The 24,253-nt window shown below is 42.3% G+C and overlaps 1 protein-coding gene across 3 annotated transcripts in view; it reads left to right on the top strand.

Moving 5' to 3' along the window:
• CCDC85C (coiled-coil domain containing 85C) overlaps positions 1 to 24,253 on the top strand; it is a 176,795-nt gene that overhangs the window by 104,135 nt on the left and 48,407 nt on the right. Inside the window, exon 3 of one of the 3 annotated variants that reach the window (XM_032775282.2) lies at positions 20,054 to 20,092. The exons of the other annotated variants lie outside the window; for them this stretch is intronic. Within the exon in view, the coding sequence (XP_032631173.1) occupies positions 20,054 to 20,092 (39 nt within the window). The remainder of the gene's footprint in view (positions 1 to 20,053; positions 20,093 to 24,253) is intronic. 3 annotated transcript variants of the gene reach the window in all.

Raw genomic sequence — 24,253 nt, 5'->3', positions numbered from 1 at the left:
AAGGGTGGCCGGGTCGGCTGGGGGATATATCCGGTGCCATAGCGGCGCCACTCCAGGGGGCGCCCAGCCGACCCGCCGAGTGTTGCTAGGGTAAAAGTTTCTCCAACGAACGTGCACGTGGTGTGCACACACCTGACTGGAATGGATATGAGCAACACATCTCGAAGAACAACAGTTACAAAGATGAGTAACTGTCTTTTTGCCTTGCATTTCCTCTGCCTCCTGCAGGGAACACTGAGGACCAAATTCCCTGCCGGTGTAAACTGGTGCAGCTTCATTGACGTCAATGGTATGGCCATTTAAACCAGCAGAGAATTCAGCCCTGTGCCCTCGTATCCTTTCGCTTTCTTCTGTGCTGGCGTGTTTAGGTTTCTTCTGATCTAAACCTCACTTCTTGCTTTAAGGAATGTTTTATAGTCACTCTTTGTGACCTTCTCTTGGTGATGGGCTGAAACCCCATTATGGGCTAGAAAGGGATAAGAGCCAGTTAGTCACATCTATTACACCTGTGCTGTAACTAATTAGCTGCTTTCCAGGCAGAGAGAGTGAGACTAGAAGATGTCAAGTGATAACTTCATGGACAGCCAGGGCTCTTAAAAGAGGTGAAGTTGAGGAAGCAGAGGAACTTCTGTGAAGTGCCCTGAGCCAGAGGCTGAAGAAGAATAGTCACCTCAGGAAGACTCGGACTGCGGGGTTAGTGCTGAATACCAGAGTTGGGGAGAAGGAATGAAGACAGAGCCCAGAGGAAGGGCTGATTTGTTGAGACACTTTGGATGCTAGTTTGAATTTCTCTTACCCTGTAAAGAGATCTTCTCAGCTGGAGCACTGAATCATGCTCAAAGGCAGACTGCCTACATGGGGTGCTAGGGCTGAAACCCCTGCAATAAGAAGCTCTGACAATAGGAGGCGCTATGGCAGTGAGTGCAGCTGCTAATTCTTTTAGATGTTGGGTTAAAATTCTGTCTGGTTAGAGAGTTGGCAATTATTTAAAAACAGCGCCTTTGTCAATATCACTAGATTTATTGAAATGAAAAGATTTTTTTAATCCAGTTTTACTTCTTACACTTTATGCTGTTCTGCTTGCTCTTTCCATCTCACTAAGTTTGAACAATTAAAATAAACCAGTCCAATATTGCTTTTGTTTCCATGTTCTGATTTTAGCAGGGTGCTGAAATGTTCATCTGTTTAAAAAACAAATCCTTTCCCCATTGGACTTAAGAAACAAAATCAAAAAAATTCAAAAGATGCAAGTATTTCTGTTGGTGTTGAGGTTTTTGTAAAATCTTGTTTTTATGAAATCTAAATTTCAGGCTACAGTTTGACCCAACTTCGTGGTCTTTGTAATCCTTTCAACTTTTTGAGATCTTGAGCTGGTATCCCTGGCATTAAAGCAAAATGCCCTGTTGAATTACACCAGAAAGTCCTTTGGTTCCAGGTAGGCACCAAAGGGTTAAAACCCCAAAAGGCATTCAACTAAACAGCATCCAAGTGGCCTTCAAACATAAATCAATTGCTAATTTAACTCTCTCCCATCCACAAATTAGCTGGTGGCAATTTAAACCCTGAGATGATTTCATTGGAAATATTGGTAAACAGATGGGCTCTGAATGCTGTGGCCTGTTGCTAGGAGACTGGCCATGGATTGGGTAAATGGCTCCCTGTTCAATATGCCCTTGGCCTGACTTATTTCTGTCTTCTGCAGGCCATAGGGCACTGAACGCTTTATCTGGTTGCCTGTGCTTTTATGAGGTCAGAAAAGTGATCAGTAATTAGTAGGTGAAAAGTACATAGACTACAGAGATGTCTAGGGACATTCTTCTCATTAGCACACTGTTCCCAGCTGAAGCCTTTTTTTGCAAATGAACCTCACATGAGGCAACAGCTGAAGAAATGTTCATGTTTGAAGGAACGAACTCCATACACCTTACAGGAAAGCCCAGAGTCTTCAGTTTTCTGCTTTTAGCCAATGAAATTTAGATGGCGAGTTTCTTTAATAAAACCCTAAAATACCTCCCCCACCCCCCATAATACCTAGCACTTCTGTAGCAGGAATAAATACAGAAAATACCATCAATCCTAGCTTTCAGGCCACACTCAGACAATGGTGCGGGGGGCATTGTTTCATCTGCTACCAAATCCCTTATCCCTTGCTCACCTGGTGACTGGCCAAGACCAGCAAGTGGGTGAAAGGCAATGGACTGAAACTAAACAAGCATAAATTGGAGGAAAATGTTTTGAAGATCTGGTCACCGCCATCATGCCTCCTGCTGCCGAGGCAGTCTGCCTTTAACTATCCAAGTCAGTTTGCTGCTTTGGGGTTCTCCTTCTTCTAGATGCTCAACAGCTGCCAAAAATGCTGCCTGCCTTTCTGTGGCTGGCAAGAAGGCTGGACCTCTGCTGTCACTTGATGATGATATATCCTCACCTCCATGACTTTCAGGTCAGATTACTGCAACTTGCTATGCCTGGGAATGAATGCACTGACCATAATAAGCTCCAAGATCCAAAATGCAGCAGCCTGCCTTGTTAGCAACACTAGTCATGGAGAACATATGACCCCAGTGCTCTACTCACTCACTATGAAACATCTTTATGGTCCTCCATGGCATCTGGGCCAAGCTTAAAAAAATGCCTCTTGCTCACAGGCCATCTGTTTGCATCCTGTGTACTTATTTGGCCCTAGGTACTGTAGTACCATGAACAATGAAACTGCCACCTTCAAGAGTAAGATAATTGAGAACACAGAACAGAGGCTATGTCTGCACTACAGCCTATGTTGGCAAAACATATGTCACTCAGGGGTGTGAATATTCTACCCCCTGAGCAACATAAGTTACATTGACAAATGTTTGTGTGCACAGAGCTTCTTTCACCTACATAGGTTATGCCACTCACAGAGGTGAGATTTTAATGCCGATGGGAGAGCTTTCTTCTGTCGGCACAGAGCTGCTTCACCAGACGTGCTGCAGTGGCTTAGCAGTATGGTGCAGCTGTACAGTGGCAGAGCTGTTCATATAGACATGGCCTGCACTTTTGCTGCAATTGCTCCAAAGCTCTCTTCTGGAACTTGATGATTTAACCTCATCTTCCCACGATATCGACTAACAAACCTAAGGAAAAGAAGATAAGATGGAAGAAGATGAGAAGCTCCCCCCTATCTCTCAGTACCTAGACATGCACTCTCCAGCACCCTCTGAAGAAATCTAGTCTGCTTGTTTGACTCTCTTTTGCTCTGTTTGCTTTGGGAAAGCAAAGCTCAAATCTGTGATGAGGGGTTCTGTGTAAACACCTAGTCAGATAGCAGCATGACAAATGGGGTGCTACTTTTGTAATGTTATGTTCCCTCCAATTGAGACTTTGGTTTGGTCTACAGTGGGGTGGGGGGATCGCTCTAAGATATGCAACTTCAGCTACAAGAATAGCATAGCTGAAGTTGACATATCTTAGATTGACATGCGGTACAGGATCAACGGCCGCCACTCCTCCATCAACTCTGCTTCTGCCTCTCGCCCTGGTGGAGTTCCGGAGTCAATAGGGAGCGTGTTCGGGGATCGATGTATCACATCTAGATGAGACACGATACATCGATCCCCAATAGATTGATCACTACCCACTGATCTGGCGGGTAGTGTAGACATACCCTTTGTTGAAGTCACCAAACTCATGTCACTTTTCACCACCTCAGTTGCATTTTAACTCAGCTCAGCCTTGTCCTTTGTATGTTGACAGTGCAGTAGCAAGTGGTATTTGGAAAGATGCTTTCCCAATGGCAGGAAGTTGTCTCCAAGGTGCTGAAGGAGTGATGAAACCTGAGGTCCTAAGTAACAAACAATGCCAGTGCATTAAGAGATTAACAAATCTGTACTGGTCATAGAAGTCTTCCTGGCTTCTTTCCAAATGCTAAGTATAGAACCAAAATACTGTTTCCTCCAGAGATATCTGCTATTGCCAGGGCTATTAATGATACTGCAACCTTTGTAAAAATGTTTATACTACAGTGGCCTGGGACACAGGGCTCCTTTGCTAACTGGCACTTCTTGACAAAGATTTGTTAGTTACCCTGTTTAGTGGCTGGGATGTGAGGCTGTGTGGAGATGTACCTCAGTACCCTTGTGCCTTTTTCAGACAGAAAAATAAGTTAGTGTGAGACTTTTTAATGTATCTCATTATTCTGCTGGCTGACATCTCTGCCATCCTTAAACACATAAGAATAAAGAATGCTGGTGTTCTGGGAGTAGTGATATTCCAGGGTCTTTCTGAGTCTGCCATTCGTACAGTACATGTTAACATCGATACTGATGTGTTAAGACATGTACTTCTCTGCTTCTGGTGACTATTCTGAACAGATTCATTGGAAGCTCTTTTCTTCCCATTTTGAGTAGGATTGAGTGCTCCCATTCCCTGAACCGCGATTGAGGATGGGAGTGGGGGGGGAAATGAAGAAGCTTTCCTTTTGCTTTCCTTCTCATTCATGATAACCATGTATAGATATGGTGGGACTTTTTTGTTCAGGGTTTTTGTTTTTTGGTTTTATTCTTTTATTCCCGCTGCTTCATTGTAGACCCATTGTTTCCCTCCTGTTGATCTTTAATTCCTACGTCATCTCTACCCACAGGAATTGATAGCTGCTTTTCAGGGCTACCCTTGGTAACGCTCTAAGCCAGGCGCAGCATCTAACAGCGAGTGTTGAACAATATGATAGAGTTGGCATTTAAATGTAGGTGGCACCCCGTTTCATATCAAGACTCATTTCATCTCCTGAGGCATCATCTAATGCTCTCTGCAGCCTTGGAGCAGAATTTTACCATATTTTGGACATGGCTGTTTGTTAATGTAGAGCTGCAAGTCCTAGTGTCTACTGATCATGTGGGCTCCTGACACCAGCCATTCTAGGCCTTCACTGATCTATTCCAGTGAAGGTTTTGTTATCCTACTTTGAGTTGGGAATTTATTCCTGGCTTTGTGATATAACTCAATGTTATCATGACAAATATCACCATGAACAATGCCATGTTGTTTGAACAAGATTAGTTTATCCTCCAGGACAAATACAAATAGGTGGCAGGTATACAGTGTTCTTGGGCTGAGTAGTCCAATATGATCCATGGAAACATAGCCATTTTGCCATTCACACAAACGTTTTTCTGCGGTGTATTTACCTCATAATCCAATGCTTAATATTTTCCATCATGTAGCATTTCATAATAACATTAGTTTTGCTTTTGCTGACTTAAATTTAACTTGAGTTAAATTTTGCAAATGACATTAAAATGAAACCTAGTTAAGCACCAAGGTCCAGTTCACACAGATATTCAGGCATCTAAAAATGCAGATAGGTGTCTAGTGGGATTTTCAAAAGTGTCTAAGTGAGACAGGCACCAAATTCCCATTGACTTTCAATGGGAGTTAGATGCTTTAATATTAATCATGTTTATTACAGCAGAGCCTCAGGTTCAAACAAGAATGGGGCCCTATTGTGCTAGTCGCTGAACAAACACAGAGTAGACCATCCTTGCCCAGAAGAACATACAGTCTAAATGGACAGGATGTACACAGGATAGGGGAAGGGGTATAATACACAAGCAGAGTGAACAATGTGATGGCAGCCAGCATCATGTGAGGGTATGGCTACACTTGGAATTTCAAAGCGCTGCCACGGCAGCGCTTTGAAGTGTGAGTGTGGTCAGAGCGGCAGTGCTGGGAGAGAGCTCTGCCAGCACTGCACGTAAACCATATCCTTTATGGGTGTAGCGTGCAGCGCTGGGAGCCATGCTCCCAGCGCTGCCACTCTGATTACACTGACACTTTACAGCACTGCATCTTGCAGCGCTCAGGGGGGTGTTTTTCACACCCCTGAGCGCGAAAGTTGCAGCGCTGTAAAGTGTGAGTGTAGCCAAGCCCTTAAGTTCCACGATAATTTTTGTGGGGGAGGAGGGGAAATTTGGTTTACTTAAGAAGGGATCAGCTAAGTGGAAAGAAAAGGGAGAGGGTGAGAGGAAGTGAGAAATAGTGGAGCAAACAGTCAATCAGGACAGGGCAGAGAAAGTCAGAGCACATTCCACGGTTCTGATGAGAATGTGCAAAGGTTCCTGCTTTTGCAATTCTGGGTCGGGGGGTGCTGGAGGGAGGGGTGGCCCCCAGCTGGGCCTCATTTTACCCCCTCCCCTGTAGTGCAGCAGTTCCTGTTTGGCAGCTTTAGTCCTTACCAGCTGGAGTCTTAGGGCTGGTCTACACTACGGGGTAAAATCGATTTTAGATACGCAATTACAGCTATGTGAATAACGTAGCTGAAGTCGAATATCTAAAATCGATTTACTCACCCGTCCTCACTGCGCAGGATCAATGTCCGCGGCTCGCCATGTCGATTCCGGAACTCCGTTGGGGTTGGTGGAGTTCCGGAATCGATATAAGCGTGCTCAGGGATCGATATATCCCGTCTAGATTAGACGCGATATATCGATCCCCGAGCAATCGATTTTAACGCGCCAATACGGCGCGTAGTCTAGACGTGGCCTTAGGTACTTAGCCCTGTAGGCATCTAACTCTTAAGGCCTGTGGTATAGATTAGGAAATTAGGTTGGTATAATTATAGCACTCAAGGGTGTGAAAAATCCACCCCCCGGAGCAGCACAGTTAAACTGACCTAGCCCCCCATGTAGACAGTGCTAGGTCAATGGGAGAATTCCTGTCAACCTAGCTACTGCCCCTTGGGGAGGTGGATTGCCTACACTGACAGGAGAAGTCCTCCCCTTTGTGTAGGTAGGGTCTTTACTGAAGCACTACAGTGGCACAGCAGAAGGCACTGCTGCAGCATTTTATGTATAGACAAGTCCTAAGTGAGGCAGGTACCATATGAATCTAAATATACTCTCAGTTCATATGTTTCCTTTTATTTGGAAACTATTGTCTCTGAAACACCCAAATAGAGGACATCTGCCCCAAGCAGTTGGATCAAGCACAGATCCTGACTGGGGGGAGTGGGGGCTGCCGTAGAAGCTCAGAGAATGAAGCTGCAAACAAGAAAGTAAGTTACGTGTGGTAAATGGTATTGCTACTGTAAGTGCATTTAGTACAGCGGAGATCTCTAAAGTAGGATCCTGCTAATGTGTTTATTTCAGCGTTTGTCATGTTAAACTTGGGGAGATATCACTGAGGAATCAGGACAAATTTTAATTTTAAACATACATGTTTTACCCCAAATTTGTGATTTAGATATTTTTTTTCCTTTTTCTGCATTACTCACATTCCTCACCTCAGCCCCAATTCCTAGAAGCTCCACTAGTCCTCCACCTTGCAGCTCTGCCTTAGGCTCTGCAGCCTGGGGGAGATCCTTGCTGCACTTTGACAATGCGCCAGCTGTCTTCTGAAGCCCATGACTTTTGATATTTAACCTCACCCAGAAAAGCTGCAGGCTTCAGAAATCTGCTGCTCTACTCCTGTGACATCATGGTGCACAGGATTCTGAGGGGAGGGAGTGACCTGATTTTGATGGCACCATTTAACAGACTCAATTTTATGTGAAAAGCAGTAGTGAAAATCTTTGTCCCCTTCCAGTCTCCAGCCTCACTGTGTAGGAGAAGTGGAGTCCAAATGCTTATGCTGGCATCTGTCCTTATTGCCAAACCTTTAAAAAAAAAAAAAAAAAAAAGTGCTTAGAGAGCTAATTATCCCTATAAAACAGTGGTGTGAGAAACAATAAGAACTGCCACTGGAAGGTTTTGTGTGAGTTTTACCACTCAGACAGTCTTTAAAATAACCTCGGCCGGGACAAGGCAATTTTAAGACTACAGGACTATATAACGTTAATGTCTGAACATTAACTATTTAATTGACACAATCCCTCCATTACTGTGAGACAGAGGAAGCATTGTTTTCTCCACTTCTGGAGAGGGAACACACCATAGAGCTGGGATTAGCCCCACCCCCTTGTGCTCAATCCATGCTTCGTCTCTTAGACTAGGATGCCTCTCATACTGATAAAATGGGCCTCTTATAGTTAAAATGTACCCATTTGGCTAAGCTGCAGGTAGCCAGATAGGAGAGAGACCAAATGCCTTTGAACCACAGGTGCTGACTTTTTTTTTCCCGGTGGGTGCTCCATCCCCACTCTACCCTGAGGCCCTGCCCCACTCCACCCCCTCCTCCGAGGCCGTGCCCTTGCCACACCTCTTCCTGCCCCTACTCCGCCCCCTCCCCCGAAACCCCCTCCAACAGCTCCTGCTGCACTGGCCACCCTGGGTTGGCTGAACAGCTGATCGGCGGACGGCCCAGCTGGAACCTTTGGGGCTGGTGGGTGCTCAGTGCTCCCTATTTTATTTCCGTGGGTGCTTGAACTCCAGATCACCCATGAAGTTGGGGCTTTGAACCATCTCAGACAGCTCTGCTCCACAACTATAAATTAGTCTGCTGGCATCTCCCACACTCCCAAAATTAAAGGGACCCCATGCTTGTAAGTTTCATAGGTGCCAAAGGTCAGTTTTGGGTAGCAATGGGGAAGACCATGAATAATCCACAATTTTTAGGAATAATCCTAATGACAAACTTTCACCCCTGTTTACATTGTTTAACATTTTCTGCACAAGGAAAAAAAAAAGTCATTGCTCTGCACAAGGGAAAGGGCTAGAATTATTTTCTTTAAATGAAAGCTGCAATGTATAGGTTGTCCCAGCTCTGGTTTCATGGGTTGTATGCTTAAGCCTGTTTCCACTCCGACTCCCGTTTCCCACCATTGGGTCCTTCACATTGTGGGATGATGGTTGTGATCTCCATAGGTTTATAGTTTCTACTGGGCCTCGTGTGGCATCTCTATCCAGATTTGGCATTCCTGGAGGATTTTCCAGGGCAAAGGTGCCCCAGAATGCATTGCAGGTTGCTGACCTAGGGGAGCCTAGATTTGAACAGAGCAGCCGTTTCAAGGTAGGCTGTGAGATTGCAACTGGCTGGAAGCTTGGCAGTGGGATTATGATCTGATTTTCATCAAAGAGTGGGTTCCTCTGAGGGATAGGAAGAGTCTTTTCTGACCCTGAAAGCTTATGTGGAATGGCCGAGCATTTATTTAAAAGACCAACAGTCTTAAAGTATTTCTCAGTCAGTACCCCCAAACCTGTCAGGGTCATTCCTGGGAACTATTGTGGTCTGGATAATTACTGAGGAATCCTGATTTGAAGTATTTTTTTTCCTTCTAATTTATAAGTAAGGCTTGTTTTTATTTTTAAGAGTAGTTTGTCCATACCACACTAAAATTAACTTCTTTCAGGCTGCAGCCATGCAGGTAGCAAATAATTCTTGCTTGTAAATACTAATTAACGAGATTGAGCATAGGAGCCCAGATTAGGATCTGCTCCCCTGGGGAACAGGGGGATCAGCAGAGTGTCTAGTTGAATTTGTGCATTTTCACAAATACACATGTGAAATTTCCAAAATGTTTGTCTGCAAATTAGGAATATAGCCCCTGGATTTAAGGAATATGAGAGCCACTAGAGCTGGGATGAACTAGGAAATAAACACAGTTTGGCAAGCAGTTAAACCTTTCTTAAAAATGTGGGAGTAAAAGAAATCACAGTCAACGGGGGGCACCAAAAGAACTGGATTGCAATTTCTTCTGTTATTTTAATATCAGCCACTTCTGCATCAAATCTGCCATTAACACTCCCACGTGTGCAATTGCCTCTCTGGCACACTGAGCTCATATCAGCTGTGAACATTTGAACCTCCCTTTCAAATCAGCTTGTTAGTTTTGTTGTGTGGCAATTACTTGGTCCAGGAATACAATCGCAAACTTGCCTTATTTCCCTAAAGCATGCCCTACTGATTGCTGAGAGAAGGGAGAATTATCATTATTTTAATTTAAGATCTCACAAGGGCCATTTGATTTTTGGATCAGAGTGTGACTCAGACACAAATGCTTTCCATGTGTTTGCCTCTGTTTAAATTCAGACTTACTTAAAGTAAAAAGTACCAAGGCAAATTATGGCCTTTTTTGTAAGCACTGTTTAAAATTTCTGCTACTTCCTAAATATGATTAATCAAAATCCTATATCCATATTTTTTTCTTAGTGGTTTTCCTGATCCAAAGTTGATCTAGTTGAAATCAATGTTAGACTCCCACTGTCTTCAAAGACAGACCTTTGTATGCGGGCATAGTACACAGAGGATTAGATTTTCATAGGACCTTCTTTAGCTGTACCTAGGGTTGCCAAATTGGTAATATTTAAAAACCAGACACTACAGCAGGAGTGCCGGAACCTCCCCTGCCCTGCCCCTTCCCCCTAGGCCCCACCCATGCCCCATAAGAACGGCCATACCAGGTCAGACCAAAGGTCCACCTAGCTCAGTCCTGTCTTCCGACAGTGGACAATGCCAGGTGCCCCAGAGGGAATGAACAGAACACATAATGTTCAAATGATCCATCCCCTGTCTCCCATTCCCAGCTTCTGGCAAACAGAGGCTAGGGACACCATGCCTGCCCATCCTGGCTAATAGCCATTGATGGACCTATCCTCTATGAACATATCTAGTTCTTTTTTGAACCTCGTTATAGTCTTCCTTGGCCTTCACAACATCCTCTGGCAAGGAGTTCCACAATTGTCTGTGCATTGTGTGAAAAAATACTTCCTTTTGTTTGTTTTAAACCTGCTGCCTATTAATTTCATTTGGTGACCTCTAATTCTTATGTTATGAGGAGTAAATAACACTTTCTTATTTACTTTCTGCACACCAGTCATGGTTTTATAGCCCTCTATCATATCCCCCCTTACTCATCTCTTTTCCAGGCTGAAAAGTCTCAGTCTCCTTAATCTCTCCTCATATGGCAGCCATTCCATACTCCAAATAATTTTTGTTTCCCTTTTCTGAACCTTTTCCATTCCAATATATCTTTTTTGAGATGGGGTGACCAGCTCTGCACACAGTATTCAAGATGTGGGAGTACCATGGATTTATATAGAGGCAATATGATATTTTTTGTTTTATTATCTATCCCTTTCTTAATGATTCCCAACATTCTGTTCAATTTTTTGACTGCTGCTGCACATTGAGTGGATGTTTTCCGAGAACAATCCACAATGACTCCAAGATCTCTTTTCTTGAGTGGTAACAGCTAATGTAGATCTCATCATTGTATAGTTGGAATTATGTTTTCCAGTGTGCATTACTTTGCATTTATCAACATTGAATTTCATGTGCCATTTTGTTGCCCAGTTACTCAGTTTGTGAGATCCTTTTGTAGCTCTTCACAGTCTGCTCAAGAAATAACTATCTTGAGTAGTTTTGTATCATCTGCAAATTTTGCCAGCTCACTGTTTTACCCCTTCTTCCAGATCATTTATGAATATATTGAATAAGATTGGTTCCAGTACAGACCCCTGGAGGGACACCACTGTTTACCTCTCTCCATTCTGAAAACTGACCATTGATTCCTAGCCTTTGTTTCCTATCTTTTAACCAGTTACCAGACCATTAGAGAACCTTCCCTCTTATCTCATGACAGCTTACTTTGCTTAAGAGCCTTTGATGAGGGACCTTGTCAAAGGCTTTCTGAAAATCTAAGTACACTATATCCACTGGATCCCTCTTGTTCACTTACTTGTTGACCTTCTCAAAGAATTCTAGTAGATTGGTGAGGAATGATTTCCCTTTACAAAAATCATGTTGACTCTTCCCCAACAAATTATGTTCATCTATGTGTCTGACAATTTTGTTCTTTACTATAGTTTCAACTAGTTTGCCTGGTACTGAAATCAGGCTTACAGGCCTGTAATTGCTGGGGTCACTTCTGGGGCCCTTTTTAAAAATTGGTGTCACATTAGCTATCCTCCAGTCATTTGGTATAGAAGCTGATTTAAATGATAGGTTACAAACTACAATTAGTAGTTCTACAATTTCACATTAGAGTTCCTTCAAAACTCTTGGGTGAATACCATCTGGTTCTGGTGACTTATTGCTGTTCAATTTATCAATTTGTTCCAAAACCTCCATTAATGACACCTCAGTCTGGGACAGTTCCTCAGATTTGTCACCTAAAAAGAATACTCAAGTGTGGGAATCTCTCTCTCATCCAGCCATGAAGACCAATGCAAAGATTGCATTTAGTTTCTCCACAATGGCCTTAACATCCTTGAGTGCTCCTTTAGTATCTCGATCATCCAATGGCCCTACTGGTTGTTTAGCAGGCTTCCTGCTTCTGATGTGCTTAAAATTTTCTTTTGCTATTAGTTTTTGAGTCTTTGGCTAGCTGTTCTTCAAATTCTTTTTTGGCCTCTCTAGTTATATTTTTATACTTCATTTACCAGAGTTTATGCTCCTTTCTATTTTACTCACTAGGATTTAATTTTCCCTTTTTAAAGGATGCCTTTTGTCTCTCATTGCTTCTTTTGCTTTGTTGGTTAGCCACGGTGGCACTTCTTTGGTTCTCTTACTCTGTTTTTAATTTGGGGTATACATTTAAATTGAGCCTCTATTATGGTGTCTTTTAAAAAGTTTCCATGCAGCTTGCAGGGATTCCACTTTTGACATAGTGAATACAGAAATTAAAAGGTACAAATTTCCTAATCTTTGTGTCGTCCCCCTTTCTGAAATTAAATGCTACAGTGTGGGGCTGCTGTGGTGATTTCCTCACCACAGGGATTTTAAATTTAATTATATTATGGTCACTATTACCACGTGGTCCAGCTATATTCACCTCTTGGACCAGATCTTGTGCTCCATTTAGGACTAAATCAAGAATTGCCTCTTGTGGGTTTCAGGACTAGCTGCTCCAGGAAGCAGTCATTTAAGGTGTCAAGGAACTTTATCTCTGCATCCCATCCTGAGGTGACATGGACCCATCAATATGGGGATAGTTGAAATCCCCCATTATTATTGGGTTTTTTATTTTTATAGCCTCTCTACTCTCCCTAAGCATTTCACAGTCACTATCACCATTCTGGTCAGGTGGTTGGTAATATGTCCTTATTGCTATATTCTTGTTATTCAAGCATGGAATTACTATCCATAGAGACTCTATGGTACAGTTTGGTTCATTTAAGATTTTTACTTCATTTGATTCTACTCTTCCTTTCACATATAGTGCCACACCCCCACCAGCACAACCTGTTCTAGCTATCTGTTTCCAGTGATCAAACCTCCCATTACTAATACCTGTCTTTTCGTAATAACTGGGGTTCCCTCCCCCAGAGAAGTATCCTCAGTGTGAGAGGATACCACAACATCATCTGGAAGGAGGGTCCCAACTATGGGATTGTTTCCACCTGCTCCAGTTGGATGTTCGCCTTCCCTGAGGCTTTCGTCCTTCTCAACAGCACCGAGGCTGTCAGACCAGGGATGGGACTGTTCTACTATGTCCTGGAAAGTCTCATCTATGTACCTCTCATCTCTGTACCTCTCTGTCTCCCTTAGCTCCTCCAGTTCAGCCACTCTGGTCTCCAAAGCCTGAACACAGTCTGAGGGCCAGGAAGTTCTTGTACCGAATGCACACATATGCCATCTGCCTGAAGGGCAGGTAATCATACACATTGCATTGGGTGCAATAAATTGGATAGCCCCTCTGGTCACTTAGGAGTGGACTTTTTAAACTCTTCCTGAGTAGCCCTGCCCCCTGGTTAAGGGTTGATGGGTGCTAAAGGACTTAGGGATCAAAGCCTCGTTAAGAAGCTCTCAGCCTTGCCTAGCAGGCCATTAGCCTCAGCATACAGTCCCCCAAACAAACAGACCAGATGATATATTTCAGTCAAGCAGCAAGCACCCCACCTCTTCTACTGAGACCTGCCCCTGCCCAGCTTCTTCTCCTGAGGCCCGCCCCCGTCCACCCCTCTTTCCCCCTTTCCTCCCCCTCCCACACCTCTCACCTGGGTCAGAAGGGACTTGCCTGTGGAGCTGGGGCTGGGAAGCTGCAGCTACCTGACAAAGGTAGGAGGCAGCCCTGGCTGAGTAGGGGCTGATGCAGGTGATGGCTTGATGCCACCTCACCTCCTCTGTTCGCAGTAACTGGATGTTGGGTGTGTGGTCAGTAGATCTGATTGGACACTGTCAGGTGCCCTTTTCGACCAGACTTTCTGGTTGGAAACTGGGCTCCTGGCCACCTTAGCTGTATCCTTCAAAATTGACTTATGCTTCTGAACTGCATGCACAAATCCTCATTTGCATGCACATCTGCCTCTTTTACACATGCAAGTACAGGTTTTGCATGTGCACACAAATGTGGGATCAGCAGTGTTGGTGGGGAGCTTCATGAAAATGTAGCACAGAAAATGTAAGAGTACCAGTGTCTACATCAGTGCTTTTCATTCCTGCTCCGTCTCTGCTGATTTAATGTGCCCAGATTGATTGATATGACTAATTAATTATCTGTTGGAACCCAGTAAGCAGAAGTTTTTTAAAAAGCATTATATATTTATTGAACAAAATGTTCTTTCAAAAGAAGAGCCATTCAGCTTTATAAGAGTAGTTTAGAAATGCTGCTAACTGCAGTTCAGGGAAAAAGGAAGTTGAGATACTACAGGCCTTTCTTTGGGAGCTGGATCCAAAACCCATTAAGTCAGTGGAAGACTTTCTATTGATTTCAATGGGCTTTGAATCAAGACCTTAGACTGTTGCTTAGGGAAGTACTTGCTTAGCCCATACTCGTGTGGATGGGGTTCTCCAAATTAGATATAAACAAAAAAACAACTGCAAACTTTAACACAGTAGTAAAGTGGCCTACATTGCTGGAAGTAAAGTATGTGTGGGTGTGCAGTGTTTCTGACTCTGGTGATCTTGTGAATGTCATAATATTTGTTGTTGTTTTTTAAAGTTCCTGGAGTCAAGTGATGATGGGAGAATCTCAGCTTTCATTTACAAATAAAAGTGTGTTTCTGGCCCTCACGAATATGGAGAAAATGTGACCCAAATGTATCCTAAAGGATGTGAAACCAGAAGACAGATGAAAAGAATTAAAAATTTATTTATTTCTATTTGTAAGCCACTCCTATGCTTTCTTGACTCATGGTTTTTGAAATGTTGGGGTTGGGTGTGTGCGTGTGAGTGTGTGTGAGAGAGTGAGAGAGAGGTGGAGGGATGGTGATGGTCAAAACTCTTCCATGCCCCATTTGTTTCTGCTGTGGGAGAAGTGCAAGAACATTGTATTTAATGAGGCTTGGTTTAACCTCCAGCTGTGAACACAGGCTTAGTTATATTCTGTGCTTAAACAACTTTTTAATAATTTTATTACAAGCCACTTTTGTCCATTTATGGAGACAGAGATTGAAAAAGGCCAGTTAATCACAGTATGAAAAGCTGTGAAGTGGTAATATCATATAACTTTATAATGCATAAAGAGGTGCAAATCACACAGACCTCAATGGTTAAGTCTGAAAAAATTCAAAGAATGGTACAGAGAAGCTAAGGATTAGCTTGAAAGAATTCAAGATGAACATTGCCAATAAGTTCAGTTATGAATTCAAGATTAATTTTGAGAGAAATTCAAGAGCAACAATGTGAAAAGAATTCAGGGGAATATTCAGGGAAACATCGATCTCTGCTTTTTTGTGCGCGAGAGAATTTTAATCCTTGTGATGTGTCTCACTGACAACCTTAGACATTGAGGTTGGCTAACTATGTGTCCCTACAGTCTCTCTCAGATGTCTCAGCCATGACCAGGAAAGATGTCCTATAGGGCTAGGAAGAGAGCAAATTCCAAAGCTGGTTAAATTTTTATCATTGGTACATTTTTTTTTAAGGGAAAAATTGCCTTTTTGACCAAAATAAACATTGTTGTGGAAAATGTAATTTGTTTTTACAATTAAAAATGAATTGAGATTTTTGGTAAGAATTTTCATTTTCCAGTTTGGCTTTCAGGACAGATTTTTGTTTTTGAAAATGATTTTTTTTTAACCAAAAATGGTTTTCAAAATGAAGAATTCTTAGCTTTCCAGTTTGGATTTTTCATAAAATAACAGCAACAAAAACCTTAAGAGATTTGTGGGAAATTTAATAAATAAATAAATATCCCATGAAAAATCATCATACTTTCTTTGTCCAGCTCTGGCTAATTTTCTCTGGCCATTCAAGGCCCAGTTCAGCAACATACTTCAGCACATGAAAAACTTTAAGCACTTTAGTAATCCTATTGAAGTCAATAGGCTCAATTCTCCACTGTATCCGAGCTTGGGTTAGTGCATGTAGACGTGGTCCCAGCTTTAGTTAGAACAACTGAGGGGTTGGTCTAATTTACACCAGTGGAGAATCAGCTCTATTCCTTCTGGCCTTGGAATCTGTGCTCCTGCACCACCACTGCTCCATCCCTTTCCCAGCACACCCCTATACGGAGTTTGGAGACCAGCTTAGCACAGGTGCCAGCTTCACTGCTTCTGTTGAGCTTAAGGTGACCAGATGACAAGAACAAAATATTGGGACATATGAGGGGGCGCCGCCAAAGCGCGCACCCACAAAATAAAGTCTGAGTGCCACCGGATCACAAAACATATATTGGTCAGGATGCAGGACAAACAACCAAATATTGGGATGGTCCCAATTTTATTGGGACGTCTGGTCACCCTAGTTGAGCTGATACTTGTGAGCTGTTCTCCTCTGCAAGAGGAATTCTTCAATGACTCTTTTTGGCTGGAATCGATCCACTTTGCCCCACCTGAGCGGGGCACAGTGGCCTAAGGAGACTGGAGATTGTGGCCCAATGAGACTACTCCCAGGCTTAAAGTTATACATGTATTTAAGCACCTTGCTGAATTGGTGCCTCAGTCCTTGGCTTCTCCATGAGTTTGCCAACAAAAGGGGCTGATTGTGGAGCTGACTGTTGTGCTATAGACACCTTCCACTGGTCTGAAACTCCCAAACTCATTGCATACAAGCCACAGACCAGCCGCTGAATGGCAATGGAAACAACTCCATTTTGTACTTTAATACAGTACTTATGGATGTAAGAGACTACAAGTCCTGGATCTGAATCCCAGCACCAATCTCAGCTGTTCCAGTCCTTGGTCTCTCACTCTTGAGCAAAGATTGCCTGTGGGGTGATTATAATTATATACTGTATTTTCATTTGAGCTGATTACTTGAGCCTCACACGAGTTTATTGGGCTAATCTTTCTCTGCTGGTATAAAAATGAAAAGAAAAGATAACTATTCTCGAATGTTAATGATGTATTAAAGCTCCCTGTCTCAGTTTCTACAGAGGACAGAGAGCATTGTAACTGGCACTGTTTTTTATTGCTTATACCCCATGGAGATGCTGATAACAAATATTTTTACAATAGAGTTTTACATGCTGAAATCTTCTGGTAAACCTCTTGTTAACAATCTCCTGCTATTCATTAATGCTTCCCCACAGAATTATCTCTTCTCGGTCAATTAAGAACTCCAATTTTCAGCACGTTAACCAAATGACATCTGCTGTTTTGCTTCTTCAAATCTTCATTTACCACTCCCTGTCTAAGCAAAAGCCAGTGAGATGTACAATCTGAAATCGATGGGCCAGAGTCTGTTCTCACATCAGTTTTTGACACAAAAGGAGTTACTGCCGATTTGCTGTTGTAAAAGGCCAAGATCCAGCCCTATCTTAAAAATCTAAATACACACACACAAATAAATTCTGTATTTTTCATTGGAACCCCAGTTGTTTCCTGTGCCACTTTTTCTCAAAGGCCCTTGCTGCATCTTCTTCCCACAGTTGTCATCTTGTTCCAGAAGAGAGAAACACAAAAGGAGTTTGGGTGTGTCACCTGTGAAATTAACTTGAGCTTCCCCACTTGCCTACTGGATAGGGGCTCAGGAGACCTGTGTTGTTCTTCCCAGCTCTGTCACTGGCCTGCTAGGTGACCGTAGGCAAGTCAGGTTACCTTCTGCGCTTCTGTTTTCCTGTCTGTAAAATGGGGATAATAATAGCGACCTTTTCTGAAAAGCACTTTGAGATCTGCTGATTAGAAGTGCTATAATGACATAGAAGATATTAAACAGGGGGGTATTTAATTTCATCCCTTAACTTTCCTTTCATCTGCAGTATTTTGAGAAGTTTCTCTCCTTTAAAAAAAAACCCCACCCAAACAATAAACTGTCAGGTCCCAAAATACCCAATACTCGTGTAAATTTAATCACGTGCGAGCAGTCCCATTGAAGCTAATGGGACTGCTCAGATGTTCTTAACGTCGTACATGTGTTTTGCTGAAGCATGATTGGTAAGAGTATCTTTAATGGCTGAAGCTTAATTCAGTTTTTAGTTAACATCAGAATGGATTGTAGGGGAGATGGTAGGATGGGATCTGAGGAAGTAATGGCTTGGGTTTACTTACTGGCATTTAAAAATGCAGCTGCAAAGCACTGATGGACTGCCTTGAAGCCAGATAAAGATGTGCAGCCTCCATTTAGGTCTTGACTAAGGATGCTGATGGTTTCAGCTACTGGAAATATCAGAAGCAATGTGGCCAACATTGTTTGTGTCATTTTACATGTGCTGGTGTGTTGTGGCCAGAGTATACAATCCAGGGGATTGCTTCTTGTATTCAGGTCAGAGTGGCTGTGACCGTAGGGCTTTTTACTTTTCTCTGCAACATGGAGTGCAGGTCACTTGCCAAGATCATCTGGGTATATCTCACTTAATCCATTCCCTGCCACTGCAGGGGCCTTGGGCAGTGGTGCATCTTGATCCTGTCTGTTCTCTGCTGGTGGCACACTGTAATTTAATCACCTGTGGACTGTAATACTTTAGACTAGTTTTGATTGTTGGGGTTAGTGATTATTAGTGGTCTGTCATGTACAGGGGGTTAGACTAGATGATCTGGTGGTTTCTTCTGACCCTAAACTCTGTGACTCTGTTAATCTGGATTTGAGAGCATTACCCTACTGACAACCCTGGCCATCCATATAAGAGTACGTGTGTGTCAACTCCGGCCATCCGTACGTGTGTGTGCGCGCGCGCGCATGTGTGAGTGGGAGACAGAGATCAATTTCAGTGGGAGTTGGATGGTTAAATACTCTAGACAGCTTTGAAGATCTTACCCATATTATGTATGTTCCTTGTGTGAAGCTAGCTGACAACTTGTATGCAAAGCGTCTATCTCAATCATCAAACTAAGCCTATTCCAGTCAAAACTGTATTGCTAGGGAAGTCTTATCCCCTTCCATACCCTTAATGGTGGTGTTGAGGACCATAAAAGCTCTGTACTGAACAGTTGGAGAGTTCTTCTGGTGTAGCCAATATGGAAAACAGCCATAAGACTGTCTTCTGAGCACCTCCTCACAAGCGCTGGCACAGAGGGTGTGCAGAGAGGGGCAGAGTTGGAGGTAGGAAGGGCATGTTGGAAGTGGAGTCACAACACTTAATGCTGCAGGGATTCTGGGCAGTGCTGCAGTCCACAGGCAGGAGATAGGTTGCTTAGATAGCCACCCAAGATGGTCTATGTTGCTCTAGGGGTTGCAGAGCAGCCCAGGATCAAGAAGGTGCAAAGGTCGCTTACCGCTACCTAATCACATTCCTTTTAAGAGGCGCAGCATAGAATGTTGCCCCTTGTTCTTGTGGTCAGGCCTAGTGATAGGAGAACATGGCCAGGAGGCAGAAATTCTTGGTTCTGTCACCAGCCCTTCTGCCAACTTGCTGTGGGATCCTGGACAAGTCATTTAAGGCCTTTTTTTGTGATTTTACTTACATCCATTTAAATCCGACGTAACTCTATTGAAGTCGATGATGTAACACTGAGTTTAATCACGCTGAATATTTTATTATAGCACAGGTATGGCTATTGAATTCAAGAGGAGTTCTTGTAAGGTAAAGTGTTATTCAGTACAAGTAAGGGTATAACAGTTTGGCCAATTTTGTCTGAGGTTCCCCATCTTTAAAATAGGGATATTAGGCTATTTGTGCTTATTTGTCTCATAAGGAGTTATGTGAGTCTTAATTTATCAATGTTTATAAAGGCCTTTGAGTTCAAATATTATCTTGCAAAGCCTGAATGTTAAAAAGGTCCTATTTTAGTAATCTGTAATAAAGATTAAAGTTTACCATGACAATAAAGTGTCTTTTATTTTAATTAAGATTTAAGTTGTATAATATTCTTTTGTTCCCTCCTAGCTGGCTGACCGCAACAGCTTGCCAAGAAATTTCATTAAGGTAGCGAGATCTAATACATTTATAAGCTGTGAGCTTTTGGGATCTGTGGGATTGCATCTGAGTATTGGTGGTGGCTGTTTGGTGCACTGGTGGATCTTTCTTTCAGAGGCTCATGTTGGCAATTTTCCATTTTTAATCATCTGAATGTATTAAATGCACTCCTAATTATTTCTAACTTCTGCTCTGCACTGGTAATAAAGATATGGGTAAGTCTGTCAAAACTCAGACTGTACTATCAAAAATTACTATTCAAATCAAAGCCAGTTTGAGGAGCTCACAGCTAAATGACTTCTGGACCAGTATGTGTCTGGAATAATAGCAAAAGCTTTCAAACTAAATCTTCCATTTAATTACCCAGATGCAAACAACTGACTGTTGAGTGTCAAAATTGAGGCAATTTCAATTATTAGAACAATTATGGTGCAGTGAATTGCTGCCAGTAGGTGGTGAAGTATATACACCACAGCAACAGGCAGGTGACTTAGATAATGTATTGTACTACTGTCCATAAGCACATTGCCCGCTCCCTAAATTAATGCTTAGAATGATCTACAGGCCTTCCTCAGTAAATTTCACCTAGACACTGCAGATGACAACATGTGTTTCCAGCTTCTGATATCCCCCACCCACCTTTTAGCTGTTAAATTTGAAGGAACTCGGCCCCTCAGACTGTCCAGTTCTTCACCAGCCTCACTCGTCTAATCTGCATCCTGACCTGTGTCCCCAGATATGAGCTCATTCCTACCTCCTCCCAAGTCTCAGGGATCTTTACACTGCAACATAGACATGTTCTTTCACTCTCTTTTCTACCTAACCCTAATTCTATCTATCATCCTCTCTCACACACACACTGAATTTTGGTCCCAGTTCCATCAACCTCCTATATACTGGTTCCTACCCACCTGTACAACCCAACCTCCCTCCTCCCCGCACCTGCCTCCTTTACTGCACAAGAGCCTGAGCTAATCAGCTTCTGATTTACCCTTACTTCCTCCACAACTGAAATCAGAGTGCTTCCATATACCCAACCAATCAGGATTCCAGCACTCAGAGTGCTAACTTTCCACAGGTCTCCTACCTGAAGCCTAAGTGGTGTTCTGGACCTTTAGAGTAAAGCCAAAATAACCAGAGTGAAATTAGCCCCTATGGAGAGGGCCAGGGCCTATAGAGCAATAAAGTCCCTTAAGTGTTTAAATGGTCCAGATGTCTTGTCCTGCCTCACTGGATGGGGTGCATTTCACCTTAAATATTTAAATTAGACAAAAAGAGTGGAGCAGACACAAAAAATGGAAATTATCCATCTCTCTAGAGGTTGGGATGCTGGTGTGACATGTACACGCTTTAGAGGCAAATCTTTTACAATGGTGTTGACAAAAATATAGTATATTGCAACTGTTGAGTTTATTGCAGATCTAAGAATCCTTTCCATTTAGTTTTACTGCATGCTAAGATATAATTTCCTCTAAAGCTCTGTTGCATAACAGGTGTAACACAGTTATGACATTATGACCTGTGGGTATCATTTAAAAGTGATCAGAAATCTTGGCTACCCTCCAAGTTCAGGAATCTGCATCTCTCCTGAAAGAATAGATGACACCACAAATGCCAGTAACAGTTCAAGAAAATGTTGTGTGTTAGTGGCCTCTTCTATTCTTGCAAGGAAAACTCAGAGCCTTGAATGCAAGGCTTAGCAGTTAAGTCAAAAGTAAATGAATCTCAGCTAGTTTGTTTTAAAATATCATGCTCTGTGCATAATTGGTTTGTGCTTTTGGATCTTAAATATACTTTGTGTGTGTATGTAAGATTTCCCATTCACCTTTCATAATGCTTCTACTCAGAACTTATAACAGTCTGAATATCATTTTCCTATGTAAAAGCGCTGCTGTTCTGTTTAAAATGAATGCTAGTGGACTAAAGGCCAAGTTCTGATCTTACACCAGTTTTACACCATTCCAAGGCAGTTGGCTTTATGGAGTTACTCCTGATTTACATGGGGGGGGATGGGATAAATGAAAGCATAATCAGAGCCTATGTCTGTCAGGTTGCTATAGAAAAGTCCTTTTCATATGGAGGAGGCATGAGGGGGGAACCTCCTGATGTACTGGCTCACCTTGCCAGGCAATGAGCTGAGCCCACCAGTATAACATGCAATCTGCTGTCTCTCTAGCTCACCATCAAGAAGTCAAAATGGTTGAAAGGTGAAGCGTACAGTGCAGTGTCTAAAAGTCATGACCCACTGGGATTTCCAGAGTCCGTGACATTGTCTGCAGTTGTCCACTCAGTGCTTCCCAATCCCCTCCTGAATGGACTCCACTGACAGTAAATAAAAACTCCAGACATGCAAGTTATCATTAGTAGATGCTCTTCAACAGCACAGGGCTTCACAAGAGTGATGCTTCTTTCTGTTTTCCATGCAAATGGGACTAGCAAATGCCAGCTTTGGCAGACTGTGGGAAGATAAAAAGAAGAAAAAATTACCCAGGAGGAAAACAAGCAAAAACAGACAATCTGACAGAGCAACCTAGGGAAAAGGCTCTAATACTTCAGAGCATGCGGATACAAATGGAGAATCTACTTTTTTCCTCCTGTAGAGATCTTCAGCTATTTCAATTGACGACAAAGGAGAGAATAGTATTTTCAATTAATGAGCACTTATATAAGCTCTATTCTGAATGCTAATTCATTGATTATTGGAAGCTGACAATGTCATTTTCTAATATTCCTGGGTTATTTTAGAACATAGTTCTAATTTAAATAGTTCCATAGCTTTACTAATTTTATACATAAATACTGAGAAAGATCTGGGTGGCTACCAAGCAAATTTGGATCTTTCTCTGTTTAACTTTAATATAGGAATGATCCATTTTATTATATCCTAGTGCAGGGGTCGGCAACCTTTCAGAAGTGGTATGCTGAGTCTTTATTTATTCGCTCTAATTTAAGATTTCACGTGCCAGTAATACATTTTAATGTTTTTAGAAGGTCTCTTTCTATAAGTCTATAATATATAACTAAACTATTGTTGTATGTAAAGTAAATAAGGTTTTTAAAATGTTTAAGAAGCTTCATTTCAAATTAAATTAAAATGCAGATCCCCCCCAAGACCAGTGGCCAGGACTTGGGCAGTGTGAGTGCCACTGAAAATCAGCTCACATGCAGCCTTTGGCACGCATGCCATAGGTTGCCTATCCCTGTCCTAGTCTCTAGGGATTAGGCCCTATTTGTTCTGTTTTTCCATCCTCTCCAGCAGAAGTTAGCCTAAAGTGTAACTAAAAAGATAATTTGTCTTACTTGCCTGTAAGTTCTTATCTGCATAGTTGGTTCAATATAGCAATAGCGCTGACCAGACAGAAAGAAAAAGGAAAATAAATGTTTCTGCTTGTTACCTAACCGTAAAATAGCAACATAAACATCATCCGTCTTCTCGTGCTATTTGCATTGTAATCAGATTGAATAACCCTGATCACAGCAGGTCAAAAGTAACAGGTCACAATTTATTCTCTCTGCTAGAAAGAATAATAGGCTTTGGTTCAGACTTCAGGTGTGTGATAATAGTTTTTAAAAGTTTATTATTAGAATTGATTGAAATTTGTCAAAAATTTGAGATTTCTAACAAAAAATGAAATGTTGTGAAAAATGTTCCCTATTTTTTCATCCAGTTCAACTTCTTCTTATTATTTTATTAGTGATTAGACCTATATTCTAGAAGAGAGAGAAACTTATGGCGTTAGTCAGATTTCACTAAGGTCTAACTCCATACCCACTTTCACTGAAGTGAATGCATAAAATACCCATTGATTTAAGCGGGGACAGAGTTGGACTCATTTCCTTCATTAAGTTTTAAGCTGAGTAACAACCATGTATAGACCTCAGGATCTGGCCCACTAGAAGTCTTTTTCTGATTCAAGACTTTAGGATTAATTAAACAGTAAAAGATGTTGTATGGTTGTTCTCAGAGAATAAGTAAATAACTGCACTGGTGGAACCTTTGATGGGTTTCAATGATGGAGGTGTCTGACATGAAAATGAATGTGTTTAGGAAGCAGTGGTTTGGTGTGTATGCTCCATTGTTCTCAGAGGGCTTGGCTACGCTGGAGAGTTGCAGTGCTGGTGAAGGGGTTACAGCGCTGCAACTCACTCTGTGTACACACTTGGAAAGCC

The sequence above is a fragment of the Chelonoidis abingdonii genome, chromosome 4, assembly GCF_003597395.2.
Source record: "Chelonoidis abingdonii isolate Lonesome George chromosome 4, CheloAbing_2.0, whole genome shotgun sequence".
Classification (NCBI taxonomy): domain Eukaryota; kingdom Metazoa; phylum Chordata; order Testudines; family Testudinidae; genus Chelonoidis; species Chelonoidis abingdonii.
This window is presented reverse-complemented; position numbering and strand designations above follow the sequence as displayed.